The sequence below is a fragment of the Coregonus lavaretus genome, assembly GCF_964263955.1.
Source record: "Coregonus lavaretus genome assembly, chromosome: 24".
Classification (NCBI taxonomy): Eukaryota; Metazoa; Chordata; class Actinopteri; order Salmoniformes; family Salmonidae; genus Coregonus; species Coregonus lavaretus.
Genome location: NC_140011.1, coordinates 4,767,032 through 4,790,202, shown reverse-complemented (window position 1 = coordinate 4,790,202; position 23,171 = coordinate 4,767,032). Strand labels below are relative to the sequence as shown.

The window sequence follows — 23,171 nt, the reverse complement described above, 5'->3', positions numbered from 1 at the left end:
CTTGTCCGACATAGTCCTAAGATTTTGGACACTCCGTTTAGTGACAATGGGTTTTCCAATTGGCCATTGCAAAGTCTTGGCAACTTCCTCCCAAAACTGGAAATCAAAATGTTCATTATGCTGCATAACGGAATGTATTTCCATTAAAATAGCATGATTATCAAAAAAAAAAATGATTTCCCACCAATTTTTTTTCCCAATCTTCCTCACTCCCATCCAATTTATGTTTCAGATTTGGTGGTTCAGTAGCACTTTTTTAATTGATCATCTGTGGTGTCAAATTATTCTGATCTACGAGAGCACTAGGTCCACCCTTTACTAGTCCTTCCACCAACACCAGACCTCTGCGACCAACTCTCTTCCCTAATTGATTCTATTTTATTCCATTATATTGTTGTTAAATCATTATTATATAGGCTATAATGAAATAACACCATATATAGATTCTACAGACCATAGTGAGTAATCCCAACCCCACTTTTACTTCGGCAACTAGAATAGTTTTCTCTCTGTAAACCAATATGTACACTGATTATTCAAAACATTTATACTGACTCTTATATCCTGTTGCCTAGTCACCTTACCCCTATACATATCTACCTCCATCACTCCAGTATCCCTGCACATGCAAATATGGTATTGGAACTGTTTTAAAAATATTTTCTGTAAATAGTATGCTTACTTACTTACTTTATTGTGTATTTCATATTTCATATTTGTATTATTATATATATATATTTTTTTAGTAATACATTGTTATTGATTATTGCATTGTTGGGCTTTGAGTTTGCAAGAAAGGCATTTCACTGTATTTGTGCATGTGACATTAAAAATGTAAACTTGAAACATTGACTGACCAGGTGAATCCAGGTGAAAGCTATGATCCCTTATTGATGTCACTTGTTAAATCTTCATCAGTGTAGATGAAGGGGAGGAGACAGGTTAAATACGGATTTTAAAGCCTTGAGACAATTGAGACATAGTTTGTGTGCCATTCAGAAGGTGAATGGGCAAGACAAAATATTTAAGTACCTTTGAACTGGGTATGGTAGTAGGTGCCAGACGCACCGGTTTGTGTCAAGAACTGCAATGCATCTGACAGCAAGGTGCTACAGAGGGTAGTGTGTACGACCCAGTACACGGTAAAGTCCACATTTGTTGTATTCAGTGCATGTGACAAATAACATTTGATTTGAATGGTCCACTACCCAAAGGACATCCAGCCAACTTGACACAGCTGTGGGAAGCACAGTGCAACTCAATATTAGGAAGGTGTTCATAATGTTTGGTATAGCCAGTGTATTTCATATATAGTGTATTGCATTGGGGGCATTTATTTGACCTTGGAACATGTTTTAAAACCCCAATTTAATGCAAATGTCACTTAAATATGAACAAATATGAATCATTGTTAATGTTTACACAATTTTTCATATTTCATGAATAAATACAGGTAATGACACTTCTACTATTACGTGGGGGACTTTTATTTTGAACATTTTCGAAATTCCGTGAACTGAAAGTACTGTTTTATTGTTGCTGACGAGACGCTGGTGCCAAAAGCGCGACAGCTATTTCATTCAGAGAGGTTGCCCCCCCGTTTTCCGATCCGGTTCTAGAAAGCTACCCAATCTCACCGCAAAGTAGAGGTAAGCGTGCTATTTAGAACAATTATTTTGCATATGTTGGTTTTGAATAAAAACGTATTTACTAACCTGCAGTTTCTGCTTTTCTAGTAGCTTGTGTAGGCTCTACTAGTTAGCTAGCATTTCTTCACTCACAGCTAGCCTCACCATCCACTGCTAACTAGCAAGTTACATGCACCTAAACATTGCATCGTTTTCTTAGAGAAGATGCAAGCCCGACAACATAACTGTCAGGGAACCGTCATCTGCTCCTCGGTCGAAAACAAGCTTACTTATCTTATTGAGCCAAAACCTTATTATTGGAGGAGGCTAGTTAACTAGCTACATTAGCTGAGCCATAAACCATCTCTGGCTAAGTCAGCAAGCTTCCTTGCGCTGACTTTGACAGCGCGAGGTCACACAACCAACTATTCAACAGCAACATGAGCAGCTAATAAATGTTTATAAATCAATAACTCCTTTTAAAAAATGGTATGTAATTGAATATAACCTTAGTATAGTCTGTCGACGGCAGCCATATGGTGTCGGCCATAGCCGAAGGACCCGCCTGGCACAATGGCCATACGATACAGTGGAATCACAGACAGAATCAATAAGGCCCGATCGGGTGTGGTATATGGCCAATAAACCACGGCATAATTAATTGCCTGCTGATGGGCCATTTTTCTTTTAACGGGAAACCGATTTGAAAAATGGCAGTTTAAACGTTAAGCAAAATTGTCCATTTGTCACATTCCTACTGTACAGCTTAACCTATGGATTGTGCACCCATGAAATGGGGTATCAGCCTACCCAGTGACACTCACAGAACACAACTGTGAAGAGTTTACACAAATATTAGCCTCTCAGCTCTTATTGCAGAACTTTGACTGTGGGAAATAATGTGTACACAATCCATAGATTAGGCTGTACATTGCAAAATGAATGTTCATATTGGTGAGCTTAATGTTGCTAATTTCACAGTGGTTTCAGAGTCCCTCAATAAGAGCTACGACACTAATATTTGTGTAAATTCTTCACAGTTGTATTCTGTGCGTGTCACTGAGTAGGCTGATACCCCATTTCATTGGTAAACAATCCATTGACGTTTTCCGCGATATTCCAAATGCCTGTATCGCAATAATCACATTTTTGGTTTTTATGAGCGTTTATGTCCACTTATTGTCTTTTTGGTCTCGTCACCTTCCCATTTACGCCAGAAATGTGTGTATATAATGACGAGTTGCTAATTTCTCCGCCCTAACGATGGGAGTTGTTGTCCCAAAGGCAGGAAGGCAGGCGACAAGTTTAGGTCCAAAATAAGCCCATAGAAACGCATTGGGCTTATTTTGGACAGATTTAGGCGAGAGTGAAACCTCTCGCTTCGCCTCTTCCTCTCTGTTTACACACACACCAAGCCCCTGCCACTAACAACAACAAAGATGCAAGATCACTTCGGTCGTGTCACTTGCATTCGACTTCTGCTGTCAGAATACGAAGCTCGCATTGAAAAGACTGATCTAGACGCACAAAAGTCGCTTAGTGGTCTGATTGTGTTCAGATCTGTCTGACCACTTCAGGAGGTGGTCCGGGATGCATTTGTGTGCGGATTTCTCCTCAGTCTGGATGCAATCAGGCTACCGAAAATGCGTACGGTGGTCGACGTCATCAGCACTCCTCCCACAAGTCTCCAGAAAACGTGTGTTTTGGGACCGAGAGGCACCTTTTCATTATAATGTTGGAGGAAATACGTCCCTAGCGTGTCGAGAACGTGTTTGCTGGCCTCATAAATGCTAGCTAATATTTTGAAAACCAATTTTTTTTGTTGCCTAGAGTTATGCTAACTTGTTTTCAATCCCTTTAGTGTTGCATGATAGTTTGCTGGCTTGCTACAGAGGTTAGGTGGCTACTTAGCTACAGTAGTTAGCTACTGCCATCAGTTATTGTTGTGTTATTATATAATTTTGCCTATTCCACCGTTTGTAGAATGCATACTGGCACTTGAATATAGCACGGGAACGGACACAATGTGGACATTTTTAAAATGTAAATGTAGACTCATGACGTGTTCGGAATTCATTATCAGAATTCGATTATCATAATACAAAAGCTGCATAAATTGTGAAGTCTAGACACTGCCTTCTTCATCTCTCTGACAAGCGGTTTCAACTCGCTATTCGCATTTGAGGTTTGGTCCAACAGAATCGGTTATATGGACAACGAAACACATTGAGACAATGTTTTACTGTAAACCATTTCACCTGCGTTTTTATGTTGAAAGTCAAGTGTTCTCTTGCTCCTAGAGTGGGGCGTGCAACTATAGTTTTCTGTCACCAGAAATACATTCGCGCAACACATTTGGCAGAAAATAACTTTTTTTCATCAGATGACAACAGAAGTGCTACGCTATTTGGCTGGCAGCCACACAAGTAAATGAGCTTACAATGACAAAGCAAGTTATTTTTTGCAAAAACGATGCATTTCTGTTTATCATAGAAATAATTTAGCCAGCTACATTTCCTAATGTTTAGCTTGAAGTTAATTTAGCATTTTATCAGAGAAAAGTAGACTGGGATGTACAGTATTAACGGCACAAGGGGGCGCAAACCCCCCCTCCGCTAAAAAGCCCATTGGGCATCTAGTACAAGAATGCTAACAAAATTAGCACAAGTAATAGCGAATTTCCATGGAGGCTGCTAGATAAATATGCTAATGAGTGCAATAAAAAAAAAAGACAGGCAATCCAGCTCATAACATTATACATATATAGGTAGAAGCTACCGAATGTCATTTTTGGTGAGTTTGGACATTTACAAGCGAATGTGAATGAGACACGTGCAAATGAACAACGTTTTGACACATTCTTCTGAAGGAGGAACAGTACAGGCTCTGGAGCAGCATGTGTACACGCTGTGTCTGTGTGGAGTCGCTAGAGTCGCTAGGGCAGGGGTCTCCAACCTTTTCTAGCATGACAGCTACTTTTTAAAAAATTTAACATGTCGTGAGCAACTCATTTTTTCTAGCTTTCAAATAGGCACATTCTTCTCTTCTCCTACTCTCCCCTGCAACTCTTCCCCAGGTCCTTAGTGCACTACTTTCTCTTTTACACTATGTTTCTGCCAACATACCTGGTAAAATAATGGTTAATAAACAACACTAAAGGGGCCTTATAAAATCAGATTTGTTTTTCAGTAACGTTTAAAAATAAATAAAAATAAAAATAAAACTCTTACCATTGTTCATAGAGAAACAATGACATTGGATGAGCTGAGTCCATGTCAATGCTTAAATCACATCAGAATATATATTTTCTTTAGGTCTAGAAGAAAACTAACACATTAGGATTTTTTAGTTTAATTCCCCTTTTAATTGCGCATATTTTTAGTTCTCTTTGGAGTACATATCTTTTTTTTTATTTTATTTTTTACAGTTTTTCTGCTACATATGCATACATTTTACATACATGGTACTTTTATATAAAGCAGTCACATAACAATAATACATTACCAAACATAAGCTCTTTAATCCCACCCCTCAGCCACTCTCAGCCCATCCCACCTATCACCATAGACCACCCTCGTTTGGTTTCCATGTGCCATATATTTTTCAATTGTTCTGTGATGTTTTACATAAATGTTGAACCTTCTAATCGTATAGTATCCACAAATTGTGAGCTAAAGATGAAAACCTTTCCAACTAGTATTATTTATTGTCTGACTATTGCGCATTTAGCGAACTAGGAATGTGCCATCTAATGTGCCGGTCTAGAATTCTGTACTGCTGCTGCTTATTTCATGGCAAAGTTTGCAAATAATACTTACTCATGATATACTTACTCATGATATACTTCTGCCAGGTAAGCCTACTTTGCAGTTAACATTTAATTGAAAAGGTTTTGGGGAAAGTATTTCTGTCAACCCACAAGAAGGTTATCACATGAACTGGCTACACACACAGTGATAGACAAACGCGCTCTCCCCACACAGACAGATTGGCAATATTGCTAGAAATTAACTGGCAGATATTATGTTAAGTTTGGATTTTTAAGACAATAGTGGCTGACCAGGGGTGGGATAATGTGAATGTTGCGTTGATTAGATTGGAGCTTGCAGTGTCTGATACTTATGAGATTTGTTAATGAAAGTTTGCGGATCACGTGAAAATTGCATGTACTTTAAAAAAAATGTTGGCGATCTACTCGTGGGTGGGTTTGAGATCGACCTGTTGGAGACCCCTGCGCTAGGGCAACGGGCCTGCCTGCTCTGCTCGGAGAAGGAGCAGACAGGCCGAGAACAGAGAGAAGGAACAACTTAAGGAAATCAAGGTGGCAGCTGTACCTCAAACACAGCAGGAAGCTAACACTATATGATGCCCTTATTAATTCAGCCACTTACTTAGATAACTAGCAAGTTCAACTTGCATAAGAAATAACTTTTGTAAACAGAGATCTAAAATGCTTATTGTAATTTCTGCTCAGCATCAGACAATGTTGTGCTTCAGTTGCGCTTCTCCACTCAGAATGCCTGTTTGAGAATTCTCATCTATCAGCAGACAGCACATTTCTTCACCACTTTTCGGTGTAGCCCACTTTTCTCTGGTAAAATGCAAGATTTAACTTTAAGCAAAACATGTAGCTGATGTATTTTTTGTGAAGGAAAACTGTAGTTGCACGCCCCTGATCATTCTAAAAAACACTTGATTTTTAATATACACTGAACAATAATATAAATGCAACATTTAAAGTGTTGGTCCCATGTTTCATGAGCTGAAATAAAAGATCCCAAATAAATTCCATACGCACAAAAAGCTTATTTCTCACAAATGCCGTTATAGAAGGTAAAGTTAAAATCCCAAACCGGTATCGTAAAATACGGTTTACCGCCCAGCCCTAGCTTAGGTATAGTTTCACAAGCCCTGAATTCATTAGATTATTGGTGACTGTATGGAATGCAGTGCATTTTACTTTAAATTGTACAACAAAGCTTATTTAGAGAATGTAAAAAAAAAAAGAGATTGTGAATTGCCCATAAGTTTGAAAAAAATGTAGAAGTGATCTTTAGGCCATAAGCCCAGCACTACTGTACATTGCAATATGAATGTTCAATACACATAGGTTGAATGTTGCTCATTTCAGTGGTTTCAGAGTCATGCAATAACAGATACGACGCTAATATTTGTGTAAATTTTTCACAGTTGTGTTCTGTGTGTGGTGCAGAGTAGGCTGATACCCCATTTCATGGGTGCAGAATCCATAGGCCAAGCAATATGAATATCCAATACACACAATGGACTTACTGGAAAAGTGATTTCCCACAGTCAAAGTATTGCAACAAAAGCTAAGATGCTAATATTTGTGTAAACTCAACGTAGTTGTGTTCTGTGGGTGTCACTGAGATGGCTGATACCCCATATCATGGGAGCACAATCCATAGGTTAGGCTGTACAGTTAATTCGGAAAATATTTAGACCCCTTGACTTTTTCCACATTTTGTTACGTTACAGCCTTATTCTAAAATTGAAAGGTGTGCGTTATGGATGACCCTTTTCGATTGTCTCCTCTTTGTCACCATACTGTCTCTGGTATTTGGCACCATTGTCAGAATTTGGTCTTCCAGTCATCACTCCGGACCAATGACTACGTCCCAAACTCGTTCCTGGTTCCATTTTGGCCCCTAACTCCTTCCCATAGTTTCTAGCCCTACTATGCACAGCAACATGGTGGAAGGAAGCTCCACTTAACATATCGGAGGGTTCGGTGGAGCAATCACAATGCTTCTGTCTGTCCCTATCCCTTCAATTATGTAATCACTGGACAGATAGATATGGGAAGGGGTCAGGAAGGAACCAAAATGAGCTCATTTCATTAGCACCTTGTGCATATGTCAAGGTAGTTCATCCACCATGCTTAGTGGAGTCCGACTGAATAGGGAATTTCTGGATCCGTTATTAGAGTGGAAATATTCACCAATAACCAATATCTGCCGATTTGTATTATTGTAGCTGGAATTAAACAAAAAAAAAAGTATGAATTGTGCTTAAAACAGCCGTACATAGCTAATTTCTTAAATTTGAGGAAAGAACATTAATGTAAGCACCACATAAAATTTAGGAGCACCAGAAAGACAAAATGTTTTAATAGGAACACTCTTACTCTAGTGAAAGGAGGATAAACTGCACTAATTACAGCAAAAAAATTAGCCTCTGAAGACAGCTGCCTCATGGTAGCCAGCTGGAAAACAACGACAGGACACATTTTCAACGTATTGGTATTTAGCTATGTTTTCATTGATTGTAGGGCTGTAGCCACTGAATTCTGGTAGTTGTCACTTGAAAGAGAAAAACATCAATAAAAAAAATGTGCTGCTGCCACTCGCCCTAAGCGTTGTCTCAGTGAATTGTTCTTACTATCCGGGATCCTTGGGACGTCCCTACCCCGTTTACATTTTTAAATGGTGAGGGTTAAGGTTTGGGTTAGGTTATGGGTAGGGGTTAAGGTTAGCTAGCTAGCACTCGTCATGGAAATGGGGGTGGCGAAATGTGAATTTGTGCTACTTTGTAACCTGCTATGTTTTTTTAGTCTGTGAAAACATTTGAATGACAGAGGTTAAGGAATACACTTTGCAAAGAGCAAATATAACACACCAGATTTCGCGGGCTTCACTTAAGGGCTGTAACGTTAACACAGAGTTGAATGGCACTTGCTTTACATTTGGGCATAGCATCCATTGTTTGAGCTGGCAAGCTTCTATCTACTCAGCACTCACCGTAGAAGCAGTAACAGTTTAGTTCACAGTAGTTCTCTCCTCTCCAACTGGTGTAGTTGCATTGGGGTGATAGTGTCCAGTCTTGCAATAGCGCGCCAAGGCAAAATAGGCTAATAGCCATGTAAAGAGCGCCCTCTTCAGACAAAATAATGAAATGCAAAAAAAAAAATCTGATTCATTGAACAGCTTTTTTTCAGATCGTTTTCCCGCATCTTATATCGGTACTTCTCTGTGGATTAAACGCTGACGCAAATACATCCGTAAAAGGCTAATATTGGCAGATTTTAATAACGGTCAACCGATAAATCGGTTGGGCTCTAATGCACAGAAATGTGTATTTTCTAAGCCCATCGACCCACCACCAACTTCCCTTCATAGCTGATGCACATTGTGTTTCTACTGAAGGTTGACCGGTTGGGTGTGGCTCAACAACAAACTGCTCCAACCATAAGACACCTTCAAACACTAAAGTTCCTCTTAGCATGTCTGTGTTTTTTGTTTTGCATTCTTGATGGGCTCAAGAACAAAGTTGAGGTCATCACTGGTGTCACCAGAGGGAAGGAGTAGGGCTGTTGCGGTGACCTTATTACCGCCACACCGGCAGTCATGAGTCATGACCGCTGTAAAATTCCACGTGACCGTTGAGTCATGGTAATCTCCTCTTATGCACTCTGGACATGCGTTGGTAGAACCCAACTACCTGACGACCATCAGGTCCTAATGGCCTGGTACTCAGGGCTCTACTGTCCCTCTAACCACTCTGACATCAATGCAAATGCGTCGAAAGTCATATCAAACACTTATCATCAAAACAGTATCCTGCTTTTAAAACTCTCCTCACTGTGATGATCAATTTGAAGAAGTTCAACAGCAGGTTGAAACTGAGTGTAAAACATGGTCGTTGTGGATGTTTCAAAGCCTAACACAACGCAAAAAAATAAATAAAATAAATAAATAAATGTATGCAGGCATGACTAAGTCGCTTTGGATAAAAGCGTCTGCTAAATGGCTTATTATTATTATTATTTCTAAGGTGGTGATTAATTCAAAACACCCATACACATCTTAGAGCTAATGCATACGCATAGTATCCTGCTTTAAAAAAACAAACAGAATTATGCTTGTGCCTAGTAATAGGGATTGAAAAAAATATTTTCATAATTAATTCATTAGGTGGAAATGTACCTTTAGCTAAACAGAATATCTCACCACCATGCGTTTCCATCTCCTCTCTCCTTTATTGCTTTCTCGAGCGTGCAGAGCGGCTGTCAACAGTTTTAGTGAAATGTTTCGTTACAAAAACATGTTACTATTGATGTTCCAAAACAGATTTCACTTGGTTTCCAAAATGTAATCACTGGGTAGGTGCAGGAACAGGGCTCATATTCAGCACAGCTCCACTATAAAACCGAAGTAGCCTACCAGGCATCATTAAAAAAAAAAACGGACCGGCAGGAAAGCGTACAGCCTCCGTTCGTTATCTGAGTGCATACAGATGACATATCATCTTCCCCCTGCCCCTCTTCCTCCCCATTTGATAATGGGCCATTCTAGATCGAAACAAATGTTACATATTAGTAAAGATAAAATGGAGAATAGTCTGATGGGTGAAAATATGATCACTTGATGATAGAACAGCTGTGCAGCCTGAGGCAAGCTTTTTTTTGCGACTTTCTCAACTCATCAATAGCCTATAGTCCCACCATGCAGCCCATATATGTTTTGATTTCTAATAAATTCTAAGGTTTGTGTCATTCACAACTAAAGTTGCCAATTAACTCTTAAATCTAGCATATGGGATCTGTTTCAAATGATCATTTTTACATGCTGACTACACCGCTCCTGTCGCGTGCTGTGCAAAATAAATGTACACACGTTATTCAATCATTGCACCCACACTGCTCGCGCGACAACGAGCGTCTGTGTAGCCAGACGCTAAAATATAACTTGGTTCTATTTGTGACGCTTGATGCATGCTGCAAATCCCGCCTCTCCCATCTCCTCATTGGTTTTAAGGAGCATATACCCACGTGGGTGATTGAAAGATGAACTGAGGTCCACACTACAGTCCAGTTGGTGGTGGTAATGCACCTTAAAGTTGGTTGCCAACCGCCATATAAAGTCCAAAGAAGAAGAAGCCTGAAGGAGGAGAGATTACTAGAAACGAACTCTGTTTACCCTTTTATATGTGGATTAATTGAGTAGAGGACCTTGTGCATTTCAGGTAAAATAACAACCCAATGTTTTATATACCAGAACAAATTAGCCAGCAACAGCAAGCTAGCTAGCTAAATTGCCATAAATGTTTAATACTTTTCGACCTGTCCCCAAATTAATATAGTTGGTTCAGAGTTTGTTTTGATATTTCAACCTGCGTGTCCTGATCGCGTCTTGTGTGGGTGGACAAAAGCAACATGTGCGGTCTGGTCAGCATGTTGCGCTCAACATAGCCACTTCATAAGCGCACTCACTCTGAAATGGGAAAAATATCCTATTTTATTCAGCTAAGTTCAATTATATTCTTCTTACTATAAAATCATATACAATAATGACTTATAAGCAAATCTTGTCAGCTAAATGAACAAGCCTACAGCCTATGGCATGGAACATAGCCAGATAACATACAGTAGGCCAACACATATTCTGTTCTTCGGGAAATACATTTTCTTCATATCATAATGTTTCTTTAGACCTGACTAAAATAAATCATGGATTTACTGTGATGGTGTATATTAAATTGATTTATTAGACTTTTTTAATGTAGATGTTCCAAAGGCACGCATCAGTGGCTTTTATGCAGCTTGTATGCATGGAGGCCTGGAGATGTTAAACGTGTTTATGTTAATTAACGGTCATTTACCGTGAGACCGGCAGACTTTTGCATGACAATAAATTCCACTCTTACTTAGTTATACTGTCAGCAGTCTATGTTCTGTTCAATGTGTCAATTTTGTGTAGCCTAACGCCATATGAACTGGTATAAGGTTGCCTCCCCTTTTTAATCCTATCTAATTATCCCCCCGTACTCAACACACTGAGGAGTCTCCCTTTCCTGGGTGTCAGGCAGCTGGCTGACTGTCTTAACTCGCCTTACACTTTGGGCATGCACACGCAACACAAAAGAAATAACGGACACTTTGTCATGCGACTGAATTCATATTCTTCTAATGCATCACAATTGCCTTTATCATAATGTGAAGTTATGTTAATTGATGATCTCTTTTTGAATGATTTGAAAGTAACCCAATGATCTGACATGAAACTGTGGCGTATGCTCACTGTTGTTGACTTTAGCCAGCACAGGCACCTGTCATCATGTCCCAGTTGATTAAAACAAAACTGAAGGTAACGCGTGTCACTACTATGTGTGTCTGCGTGGTGTGTGCATTGCTGTTTGTTTTCCTGTCGGATGGGTGTGCTGGGGTCTTCATCGAGGTTTCTAGAATGCAGAGAGTAGTCAGGGGGACTATTTGAGAGAAAGGAGGCCATGAGGAGAGAGGGCGGGAGGGAGAGGGAAAGACGCAAGGGCTGGGCGTTATCTTGGCTTGCTCCCCACACGGCCGATCCACTGCAGGGGCAATGCGTCTGTCTGCGCTGCAGAGAGAGGAAGAGAGAGAGAATAAGAGGCGTTCAGTTTCTCATTCTTCCTTTATCAGTTGAGATTTGTATCTGGAGCCTAGACCGGAGTGACTGCTGCTGGCTTCATGGCCACCATGGAAATCCCAGACCTAGGGCAACAGCGGGAGGCAACCCGTCTGCCTAGGGAGACTATGGCCACAACCTCTCCTCAGGTACTGATAGGACATAGCAAAGACAGTTGGACAGAACAAGGCTCTGGATAAGGAGCCTAGAATATCTTGACTCACTGATTTATAGCTGCTAACTAACGTTAGGCTAACCAGCTAACTGTAAACCCATGTCCTCTCATTTTGAGAATTTACATTGAGTAACTGGGTATGGTGAACTGTTAATCTAACTCTGGTCAGTCGGTTAATCTAACCATGGTAATTAGTCACTGAATTCCGGCATTCGTTTACTGCATGCGTTGTTTGTGTATAAGGACATGTTTTTTGTCTTGACGGGACTGGGTTCATTTGGTAATTTGATTGGTTTTAACTGGACTCCATGGTAATTGAATCACTGAATTCAGGCCTGTTTACTGCATGCGTTGTGCGAATGGATTTGTGTGGGGTTGTGTTCATGAAACCGAGGGTTTGTATGGATTGAACTGAGCTGGATTAAATTAATGTCACTGACCATTATTTATGAAAGATAATACATGCAAAATAATCAGGTTTGCATTTGGCATGATAAAGCTCCACAGATGTGAAATATTTTGACACAGGCTTTCCGATGCGTCATTGACTGGGTGGCAGCCATTTTGATTTAGCCTAATCCAGACATGATTGTTTTGGTGATGTTCCAGAGTAGGGTTTGGGACTGGTATGACTGTTTTGTGAAAATAAGATTAACAATAAAGCTCAATATTTGTCATGTAGCCTAATCTCGGTCTTGTAGATCATTTTAACAGTGGATGGTTGGTTTGCGAATTGGGTATGCTATCAAAAGGCCAGGACTCTGAGGGAGCTGTAAGAGGAGGTCAAGGTTCACTCAAGAGGGAAGGGAACTGAAGCGTTGGGCCCATATCCTTTTCCTTTCTGCTGCACCGCTTCTCCTCTTTGCGCATGTATTTGAAATGTGTATCGTTCTACTTTATTTCAATCACTTTCTGACTCCACCCCTTTTGATTTGAATGAAACCTTTCATACATGTTTGCCCATGGTAAAAGTGGTCATAAAGTTACATTTTGGACCTGAATGCCAGAAGCATTCAGGAGATAGAGGTGCTCAAAGTTGACCCATTTTGCATACCTCATTCTACCATGAGACTTCCATGTGTTCATCACCTGAAAAAGATAAACGGTTGAGTTTGATATCATTTGAAAGCTTACAAACAGGGTGGTCAAACTATTCTATGATTTCTTGAAAAGTTAATGAAGAAATTGACATTAAGTTTTAATGTCTATATAAAAAGGCAGGGTGTCATTTCAAACATAGAAATATAATTCATAGAATGGACTTAACCCTTCAGAACCCTGCAATGTAGCTGGTTACACCATTTTGAATTTTAATTGAATTGAAACTTTAACATCCAATTACTACAAGTAAGATGGCCGCCGGTCCACCCACTGTTGAATGTCAACTTGAATGGGTATGTATATTCTATTATCTGTATTGCTATGCTTTTCAATACGTTTCCTATGGAAGATTGACAGTTTTAATTTATAACAGTGGATATTCCCACTCAAGTCAACATTCTCTGTGTGGACCTCCAACCATCTTTGTGGTACCATTTGAAAGTTGAAATTCCATCTTTATTCACATTTTAGTACAATGGTGGAACAAACGTTCCCCTAAAGTCGAGACAGCGGAGTACCTGCCCATCTTTCGAAAACGTCTGAAGCCGTACTTCTTTGATTAGTGTCTTAAATAACTCTCACGGCGCACCCGACGAAAGAAAATGTACATATGATTGTGATGTTGTCTCACCTAGTTCTGGATAAGAGCATTGCTGAATGACTAAAATGTAAATATTTATCAGCCAAAACATGACATCCACCCTGTATTCAAGTATGCTGTGTCTCAACCGATGGCGGGCACAACACAAACATCTCAGATGATGTAAAATAGGGTCTAAGCTAAAACATTTTGAAAGCTTAAAAAAAAAAAAGATTTTTCAATAAATCAGTTTGACAACACTGTTTGTAAGCTTTCAAATGATATTAAACTCAACCGTTTATATTTTTCAGTGATGAAGACATGGCTGTCTCTTGGTAGGGTGGGGTATGCAAAATGGGTCAACTTTGAGCACCTTGTTTTGGCATTCAGGTCCAAAAAGTCACTGACCACTTCTAACATGGGCAAACATGTATGGAAGGTTTCGTTCAAATTAAAAGGGTCAGAAAGTGATTGAAATCATATGGAACGACCCATGTACCAAAGATGATACAGTATGAAGATAGGCAGAATCTGCTTCTCCAATAGAAATCCCTGATCACGCTTGTAGGTGATGTCATGGCAACGTTAGCTCATTCGCAGAAACATCTTATCAGGTCTAGCGATCGTGTCACGCTGAACTGCGCATTTGAAAGCCTTCAAATCAAAGGCACTCCTTTGATGTAAAGGAGTGCCTTTCACGAGGTTGTAGTAATGACCGTTTCAGCTACTTAAGACATTGGCTCCAATCTAGGTTTTGCATTTAGATTTTGAGAAAGTTAACAACTAAGGACACATTTTTCACTTCTCCCATTGACTTGCAAAACCCTAAACCCCGGTCCGGTCTGGTCTGCCGAGTCTGCTTTGCAAGCATTCCCGGAAGTCTCGCGATGTTGCGCCTCTGGGTTTACAAACTCTGCCTATACTGTGTCTTTTGGGACCACCCTACCGTTTCCTGTAAATTCTTCCGGGCATCTTCCCAGTATGGCCTCATAACCTCTCACGAACAGATGTTTCCATGGAAACCAGGAAGGGGCTGGTATGTGACTTCATCGGTTTCCCACTGTCTCACAGGACTCGCTTTGGGAGTGAGGCTGGGCCTTCAGGAGAAAGTGCTCTACTACTCTACTGAGTGGTGTTTTTCTCAGTGCACTTGGCAAGGGCCCTTGTGTTGGACTGTTTCTTCTCAAGGTTACACCCAAGCTTAATTTCGTTCCTCGTTCTCTTTTGTATCCATCTCATTCAGTAGCCTAATCATTTGGACAAGTCAGGCCTACATTGTCAAGAACTAAGAAAAAAAGCTTTTGCATAACATTGCACTGAAGTTTTTCTCACTTGCCAGTGACACTGGAAATTTGAACGGATAAGGTAGGGATGTCAAAGTGAAACTGTGAAAAATAACTTTTTTTTCTTCTCCTCGGTAGAATCCTTTTTTGTTCTCCATCAAATGTTTTTTTTAAATTCATGCCAGGAAGCCAGCGAGGACTTTGCAGCACTCAAATTAATTATCTAGGTAGTGGGACTAAGAGTAATGCGTAGGCAGTCATTCTAATGGAGCGAATCGATACCCCTCGCCTCCCCTCCTTCTCATTCCCTCCCACCCACTTCTCGCATTCTCTCTCCGTAGAGCGATTTTCTCTCTGCATACTTGTGTAGCAATGGGAGCCACACAGGGCTCTAAAAATATCTCTGGCCTCCTCGAATGGAATCTGTGGCATGTCTTTATGAGAAAGACCTGATTTTAAAATGGTGAGAGGGTAGGAATAGATGGACTACTACAGATGGCGTATTGTCAAAGCATCTCCGCCGTGGTGGTGGGAATATGAGACATTTAAAAAAGAAACCCCTTTTTCTCCCCAATTTCGTGATATCCAATTGGTAGTTACAGTCTTGTCCCATCGCTGCAACTCCCGTACGGACTCGGGAGAGGTGAAGGTTGATAGCCATGCGTCCTCCGAAACATGACCCTGCCATGCCGCACTGCTTCTTGACACACTGCTTGCTTAACCCGGAAGCCAGCCGCACCAATGTGTCGGAGGAAACACCGTACAACTGGCGACCGAAGTCAGTGTGCATTCGCCCGCCACAAGGAGTCGATAGAGTACGATGGGACAAGGACATCCCGGCCGGCCAAACCCTCCCCTAACCCGGACGACGCTGGGCCAATTGTGTCTCCCGGTTGCGGCCGGCTGCGCCACAGCCTGCGATCGAACCCGGGTCTGTAGTGATGAGACGGCCTATAGGGAGGAGGTCAGAGACCTGGCAGTGTGGTGCCAGGACAACAACCTCTCCCTCAACGTGAGCAAGACAAAGGAGCTGATCGTGAACTACAGGAAAAGGAGGGCCGAACACGGCCCCATTCACATCGACAGGGCTGTAGTGGAGTGGGTCGAGGGCTTCAAGTTCCTTGGTGTCCAACAAACTATCATGGTCCAAACACACCAAGACAGTCATGACGAGGGCACGACAACGCCTATTCCCCCTCAGGAGAATGAAAAGGTTTGGCATGGGTCCCCAGATCCTCAAAGTTCTACATCTGCACCATCGAGTGCATCCTGACCGGTTGCATCACCACCTGATATAGCAACTGCTCGGCATCCCACCGTAAGGCGTTACATAGGGTAGTGCATACGGCCCAGTACATCACTGGGGCCAAGCTTCCTGCCATCCAGGACCTCTAGGCGGTGTCAGAGGAAGGCCCTAAAAATTGTCATAGACTATTCTCTCTGCTACCGCATGGCAAGCGGTACCGGAGCACCAAGTCTAGGTCCAAAAGGCTCCTTAACAGCTTCTACCCCCAAGCCATAAGACTGCTGAACAATTAATAAAATGGCTACCTGGACTATTTGCTTTGTTTTTACACTGCTGCTACTCGCTGTTTATTATCTATGCATAGTCACTTTACCCCTACCTACATGTACAAATTACCTCGACTAACCTGTACCCCCGCACATTGACTCTGTACCTGTACCCCCTGTATATAACCCCGTTATTGTTATTTTATTGTTACTTTTTTAAACTTTAGTTTATTTAGTAAATATTTTCTTAACTCTTATTTTTCTTAAAACTGCATTGTTGGTTTAAGGGCTTGTAAGTAAGCTTTTCACGGTCTACACCTGTTGTATTCGACACGTGACAAATACAATTTGATTTGAAAAACACCCAAGTTGAATGCACCTGCTAAATAACTGAAGGGCAGGACCAAGGGAAGGAAGAGGCTTCTAGAGAACCTTGAAACAGCCAAGATTACATAATGCTTCAAGTGTGCAGGGCCCGTGCTTGAGTACTGACATAATGTCTTTGTTTTTCAAAAGATGTCTTATGAACTTGGTACTGAAGTGGCAATTCAGCCTAGCTACCAGTGTCAGTATTTAACCCATACATCTCGCCTGGTATGTAGGCCTATAGTTAGCAAGACGATCCGTCCTTCTTGTGGTCTAGTATGTGTTTAGTGGCCTCACCACAACAACAGGATGTGGGTCCACCACCTCAATATACAACCTCTGTATGTGTACAGTAGGCCAGTCCTAAACACTGCTTGCACTGTTTAGAAACCAGGTGGTTGGACTTTGACTATCCTATCGCCATGGGGATGGAATTTGTGCATGGTGTTTCTCATAGTCTCCTCTTAACACTAAAATTGAATGAGCCTGTTGGAGAGAGAGCAAGGGTTACATAGACAGTGAGCCTCTAGGAAGTATTCTGCTCTGCTGTTTTAGTAGTAGTATGTGGGTGTGTGTGTGGGAGGTAGTTGGTGGTTGAGGGAGTGAAGGAGGGAAAGTGTCATAGAGAGGGAGGCGGTAGATGGAGGTGGTTGGTGTTATCTACAATTCGGAGTCGAGTGCTATCTGCTATTGCAGCAGCACTGTGCTAGGGGGTCTTCTGGGGGTCGAAGATACAGCCTGTACTATGACATGGCCTTCTCCCTCCAAAAATGAGTTCATGTCATTTGATTTTTTACTACCAAATGGTTTTTGGTCTGTGATGTAACCATTTACTTGACACCTGGAACTGCACACAGATTCAATTGGCTTTTAAGCCACTCGTCAAGAGGCCAAACTCTTTGCATGGTCGTATGATTTCAAGTTCACACCAAAGCAGCGAATTTTACAAATATTGTTGCGTCACTCCTTCTACAAAAACTTTGGCACATCGTGTCAAAGAGCAGCAAAGTGTCTCCCAGGAGAGGCCGGTGCCCCGAAGACACATGTCCCAAAGGCTGTTTTCTCATTGGTCCAGAGAGCTGTCCCTCAGCACAGTCAGAAGGCTAGTCAAAGAAGTGTGTGCCTTTATTCTCACAGGCAGATATCAGAGCAGAACGGGGTTGCGGTCAGCTAAATCCTGGGATGGTTTAAGCCGTCAGTGAATTGGGACTGGTGTTAGGGGATGGGCGGGGGTGTGTGGGAGAGGAGATCAACTAGTCTGATGCTTTTTACAGAAAATGGGCCAATGTAGAGAGGCTAGTAGTTGGATTAGTCAGACAGACAGCCTGACTCTTGTTGTTTTTCACAATCTAGTCAGTTATTTCTGTCATTTCTATCTCTGTAGATTTATTTGTTTCGATGGCAGAGTGGCCATGTACTCCCAAGAGCTATTCAGAACAATCGCCACTTGACTGGACTCATGGTCCCTCAGTTTCCTATTTTAGCGCTGGTGGTGGCGTCTCCTCAGTGGGTTAGGTTAATGGTGTGATGGATGGAGGTTGATTTGGGAGGAATTGAACCAGACAACAAACTGGTCTGTTGCGTGTTGAGGAGAGCCAGCCAGCCCAGAAGCCCCTTTGTTGACCAGACCAGGCAGTTTTTCCTGGATCTGCTGAATGGAAAGCCACCGCACTGCTGACACCACTAATCCTAGTGTCAGAGATGGACCATTTCACTTTCTTTCTTTCTCCCTCCATCTATTTCTCATTCCTCTTTCTCTCGGTCTGAATGGGAGCTGTGCTCTCTGTGCTCTAACAGTGGGCCTCTTTTCATCCGGTCTAGCAGTCTCCCCCCCCCCCCCATACCCCCCCCCCCCATTTGACTGTGGGACTGATTGACTGTCAGTGATTTTCTCTCTCTCTCTCTCTCTCTCTCTCTGTGTTCCCCTTTTCTCATGGGGTTCACTGACAGATCAATGTTCTGTCCCTCCTTACTGAAAGGAATAAGGCTTCTCGGTTCACTGAATTCTGTTCATTTTCATCATATCACATTTTGGTCTTATCCATGTCTATTGTGAGGACACCATAATCTATCTTTCTTTATGGAAGCGCTTGAGAACAAGCTGGATGTAAAATGGTTTAGTCAATTCATTTCTTTTGAGAATGTCTTAAGCCAGTGTATGAAAGCGGTATGAGATTGTCTATTGGAACTGGGCTCACACAGTCCTGACCTGAGATGAAGGGGGCTGTGAGTTTTCTACCTATGGTGTTCAGCTGGACTGGCCTCCCTCCACCATGGCCTGGTCAGGGTGTATCGGAGATCACAGTGACCTGATAGGCCACAGTGTAGGTCACACCGCCCTGAGAAAGACTCCAGATTTAGGGCTGGGTGATATATCGAATTGAATTAATTTGAATTTGTTTTGCGTGAAAATCCTACAGTCATTCTCATGGTTGGAGGCCTCATGTGCTAAAACAACATTTTGTCTAATAATACAGTGGGGGAAAAAAGTATTTAGTCAGCCACCAATTGTGCAAGTTCTCCCACTTAAAAAGATGAGAGAGGCCTGTAATTTTCATCATAGGTACACGTCAACTATGACAGACAAATTGAGAAAAAAAAATCCAGAAAATCACATTGTAGGATTTTTTATGAATTTATTTGCTAATTATGGTGGAAAATAAGTATTTGGTCACCTACAAACAAGCAAGATTTCAGGCTCTCACAGACCTGTAACTTCTTCTTTAAGAGGCTCCTCTGTCCTCCACTCGTTACCTGTATTAATGGCACCTGTTTGAACTTGTTATCAGTATAAAAGACACCTGTCCACAACCTCAAACAGTCACACTCCAAACTCCACTATGGCCAAGACCAAAGAGCTGTCAAAGGACACCAGAAACAAAATTGTAGACCTGCACCAGGCTGGGAAGACTGAATCTGCAATAGGTAAGCAGCTTGGTTTGAAGAAATCAACTGTGGGCGCAATTATTAGGAAATGGAAGACATACAAGACCACTGATAATCTCCCTCGATCTGGGGCTCCACGCAAGATCTCACCCCGTGGGGTCAAAATGATCACAAGAACGGTGAGCAAAAATCCCAGAACCACACGGGGGGACCTAGTGAATGACCTGCAGAGAGCTGGGACCAAAGTAAAAAAGCCTACCATCAGTAACACACTACGCCGCCAGGGACTCAAATCCTGCAGTGCCAGACGTGTCCCTCTGCTTAAGCCAGTACATGTCCAGGCCCATCTGAAGTTTGCTAGAGTGCATTTGGATGATCCAGAAGAGGATTGGGAGAATGTCATATGGTCAGATGAAACCAAAATATAACTTTTTGGTAAAAACTCAACTCGTTGTGTTTGGAGGACAAAGAATGCTGAGTTGCATCCAAAGAACACCATACCTACTGTGAAGCATGGGGGTGGAAACATCATGCTTTGGGGCTGTTTTTCTGCAAAGGGACCAGGACGACTGATCTGTGTAAAGGAAAGAATGAATGGGGCCATGTATCGTGAGATTTTGAGTGAGAACCTCCTTCCATCAGCAAGGGCATTGAAGATGAAACGTGGCTGGGTCTTTCAGCATGACAATGATCCCAAACATACCGCCCGGGCAACGAAGGAGTGGCTTCGTAAGAAGCATTTCAAGGTCCTGGAGTGGCCTAGCCAGTCTCCAGATCTCAACCCCATAGAAAATCTTTGGAGGGAGTTGAAAGTCTGTGTTGCCCAGCGACAGCCCCAAAACATCACTGCTCTAGAGGAGATCTGCATGGAGGAATGGGCCAAAATACCAGCAACAGTGTGTGAAAACCTTGTGAAGACTTACAGAAAACGTTTGACCTGTGTCATTGCCAACAAAGGGTATATAACAAAGTATTGAGAAACTTTTGTTATTGACCAAATACTTATTTTCCACCATAATTTGTAAATAAATTCATTAAAAATCCTACAATGTGATTTTCTGGATTTTTTTCCTCATTTTGTCTGTCATAGTTGACGTGTACCTATGATGAAAATTACAGGCCTCTCTCAGCTTTTTAAGTGGGAGAACTTGCACAATTGGTGGCTGACTAAATACTTTTTCCCCCACTGTATATTCAGTGATGGAAAATGGTCCAACTTGCCATCTTGAATGCAATGTAGCTGATACAGTTCACTGTTACATCAGCTTCAAAGGCCTAAATCGTTGGATGGTAATTCCCCCTCACTCCTGAAATAGCACCACATGTGTAGCCCACTTCCCACATTCATGTGTGAGAGGAAGCATTTGGAGTATGCCTGCCTTGTTGCGACTGAGTTACAGCCACTACCAGGGTGTGGTCGTCTTACAGCCCCTCTCTGCTATCCAGGCTGGGGGACGAGAATACAGGGTGGGTGACACTGACCCTGACTGTTTACCTCACCCTACTGCACTCTCCCTACTGGCTTCCACTCTCTCCTGGTGTATGGTTGGATGGGTGGGGTTTGGAATGTATAGGCTGGGTGTGAGGGGGGGTGAGGGCCTGTGTTTGGGCTGACAGCAGCAGTCCTATTGTGCACGGGGGCCTGGTTACTGTTTGTTCAGAGCTGTGTGGAATTTCCGCCTATCTCCCCCCCCCCCCATGACATACTCGTGTTATTAGCTGTTTGACTGGAGTGGAGCTGGCTACTTCACTGGGGAGTTTTTGTCAATTCATAGCATAGTTTAGCCTTGTCTCGTTCTCCTCCACAAAGTTGCGTGTCTTACGTGAAATTTCGGCATTTCCTCTAGATCTGTTTTTGTGTGGTGAGTAGAGATCCATAAAGTCTGCACTGTGTTCAAATGCCCCCAGGGAAAGAGAAAATAATGATGTAAAAGAAAACTGCACTGTGTGACATTTGGAACTCCTTTTGGAAGTCCTCCACAGCTATTGAGTTTCTACGAGCTCTTGTGTTTTAAAGGCCTAAAGAAGCAAAGATGCGAGAAATCGGATGACTGGCAAGAAGAAAAACTCAATGTGCATGCTAGCGTAACCATGGCAGGCTCAGTTGGATCATTATTTTTGTTCTATTCAAAGGGATGGACAAATGGTAGCAGCCATCTTGTTCATACACTCATGCATTTGTTAAGATGGCTGCTGGCATTCTCATCCACTCATCCCAATTGTAGGAACTATTAATGTTGACAACTAGAAAACAAACGTTCCAGCTGAAACATTGTGTTGCAAATAGTAAGCAGTATTAATGATTAGCCTACAACGGAAATATAATTACTAGAACAGGCAAAGCCCCTCAGTAATTATATTTGTATATATTATATAACAATGGGCTACTCCTGTAAAATTATAAAAAGTTATAAATCCTAATTTCCCTCCTGTATTTCTGTGTCATCAGAGAATGGATACCAGTGGGGTGAAAGTGCTGGAGTCTGCCGATGACATCCAGGAGCGCCGTCAGCAGGTGTTGGACCGCTACCGGCGCTTCAAGGAGCTGTCGGGCGTGCGCCGGCAGAAGCTGGAGGACTCCTACCGCTTCCAGTTCTTCCGCCGCGATGCCGACGAGCTGGAGAAGTGGATCCAGGAGAAGCTGCAGATCGCCTCTGACGAGAACTACAAGGACCCCACCAACCTCCAGGTCAGTGCAGATGGACAGGAGATGAGGATAGGAAGCCACTTGAGGCTAATAAGATAAATTATGACTTTGACTTGGGTGGAGCTGTAAGCTGGGCATAGAAAAAAAGTGAGGACTGAAGTAAAGATCCTGATTTGATTGTAACCTTTATGATGCACGAGCCACTTCTTGTGAATTTACTGGCTTTAAGGCTTGCCAGTGGCCATTCAAAACGAAACAGCATGGCCATAAAACCACACACACAGAATGATCAGTACATCATTAAACCCTCTATGCTGTGACCCTTGGCCAGGTATGTCTGTCCTGTCCACTGTGTTCTTTGTGCCATGCTAACAAGCCTCCTCTCCCCCCCCACAGGGCAAGCTCCAGAAACACCAGGCCTTCGAGGCGGAGGTGCAGGCCAACGCTGGGGCCATCATCAAGCTTGACGAGACTGGCAACCTCATGATCTCCGAGGGCCACTTTGCCTCCGAAACCATCCGGGTAAGACACACGCACACACTCCGCTGAGCTATATGCCTAACCAAGATAGAACTACACAATCTACCCTT

The 23,171-nt window shown here is 42.2% G+C and overlaps 1 protein-coding gene across 4 annotated transcripts in view; it reads left to right on the top strand.

Moving 5' to 3' along the window:
- The first annotated feature begins 1,564 nt into the window (after positions 1–1,564).
- Positions 1,565–23,171, top strand: part of LOC311099466 (spectrin alpha chain, non-erythrocytic 1) — a 56,854-nt gene continuing 35,247 nt past the window's right edge. For 3 of the 4 annotated variants that reach the window (XM_084140151.1, XM_084140150.1, XM_084140149.1), the window contains exons 1-3: positions 11,889–12,180; positions 22,384–22,623; positions 22,978–23,103. In XM_084140151.1, coding sequence (XP_083996277.1) covers positions 12,094–12,180; positions 22,384–22,623; positions 22,978–23,103 — 453 coding nt within the window. In that variant the 5' untranslated portion in view covers positions 11,889–12,093. Of the gene's footprint in view, positions 1,650–11,888; positions 12,181–22,383; positions 22,624–22,977; positions 23,104–23,171 lie in introns of those variants that run through there. The other variant, XM_084140152.1, reaches the window with a different exon arrangement.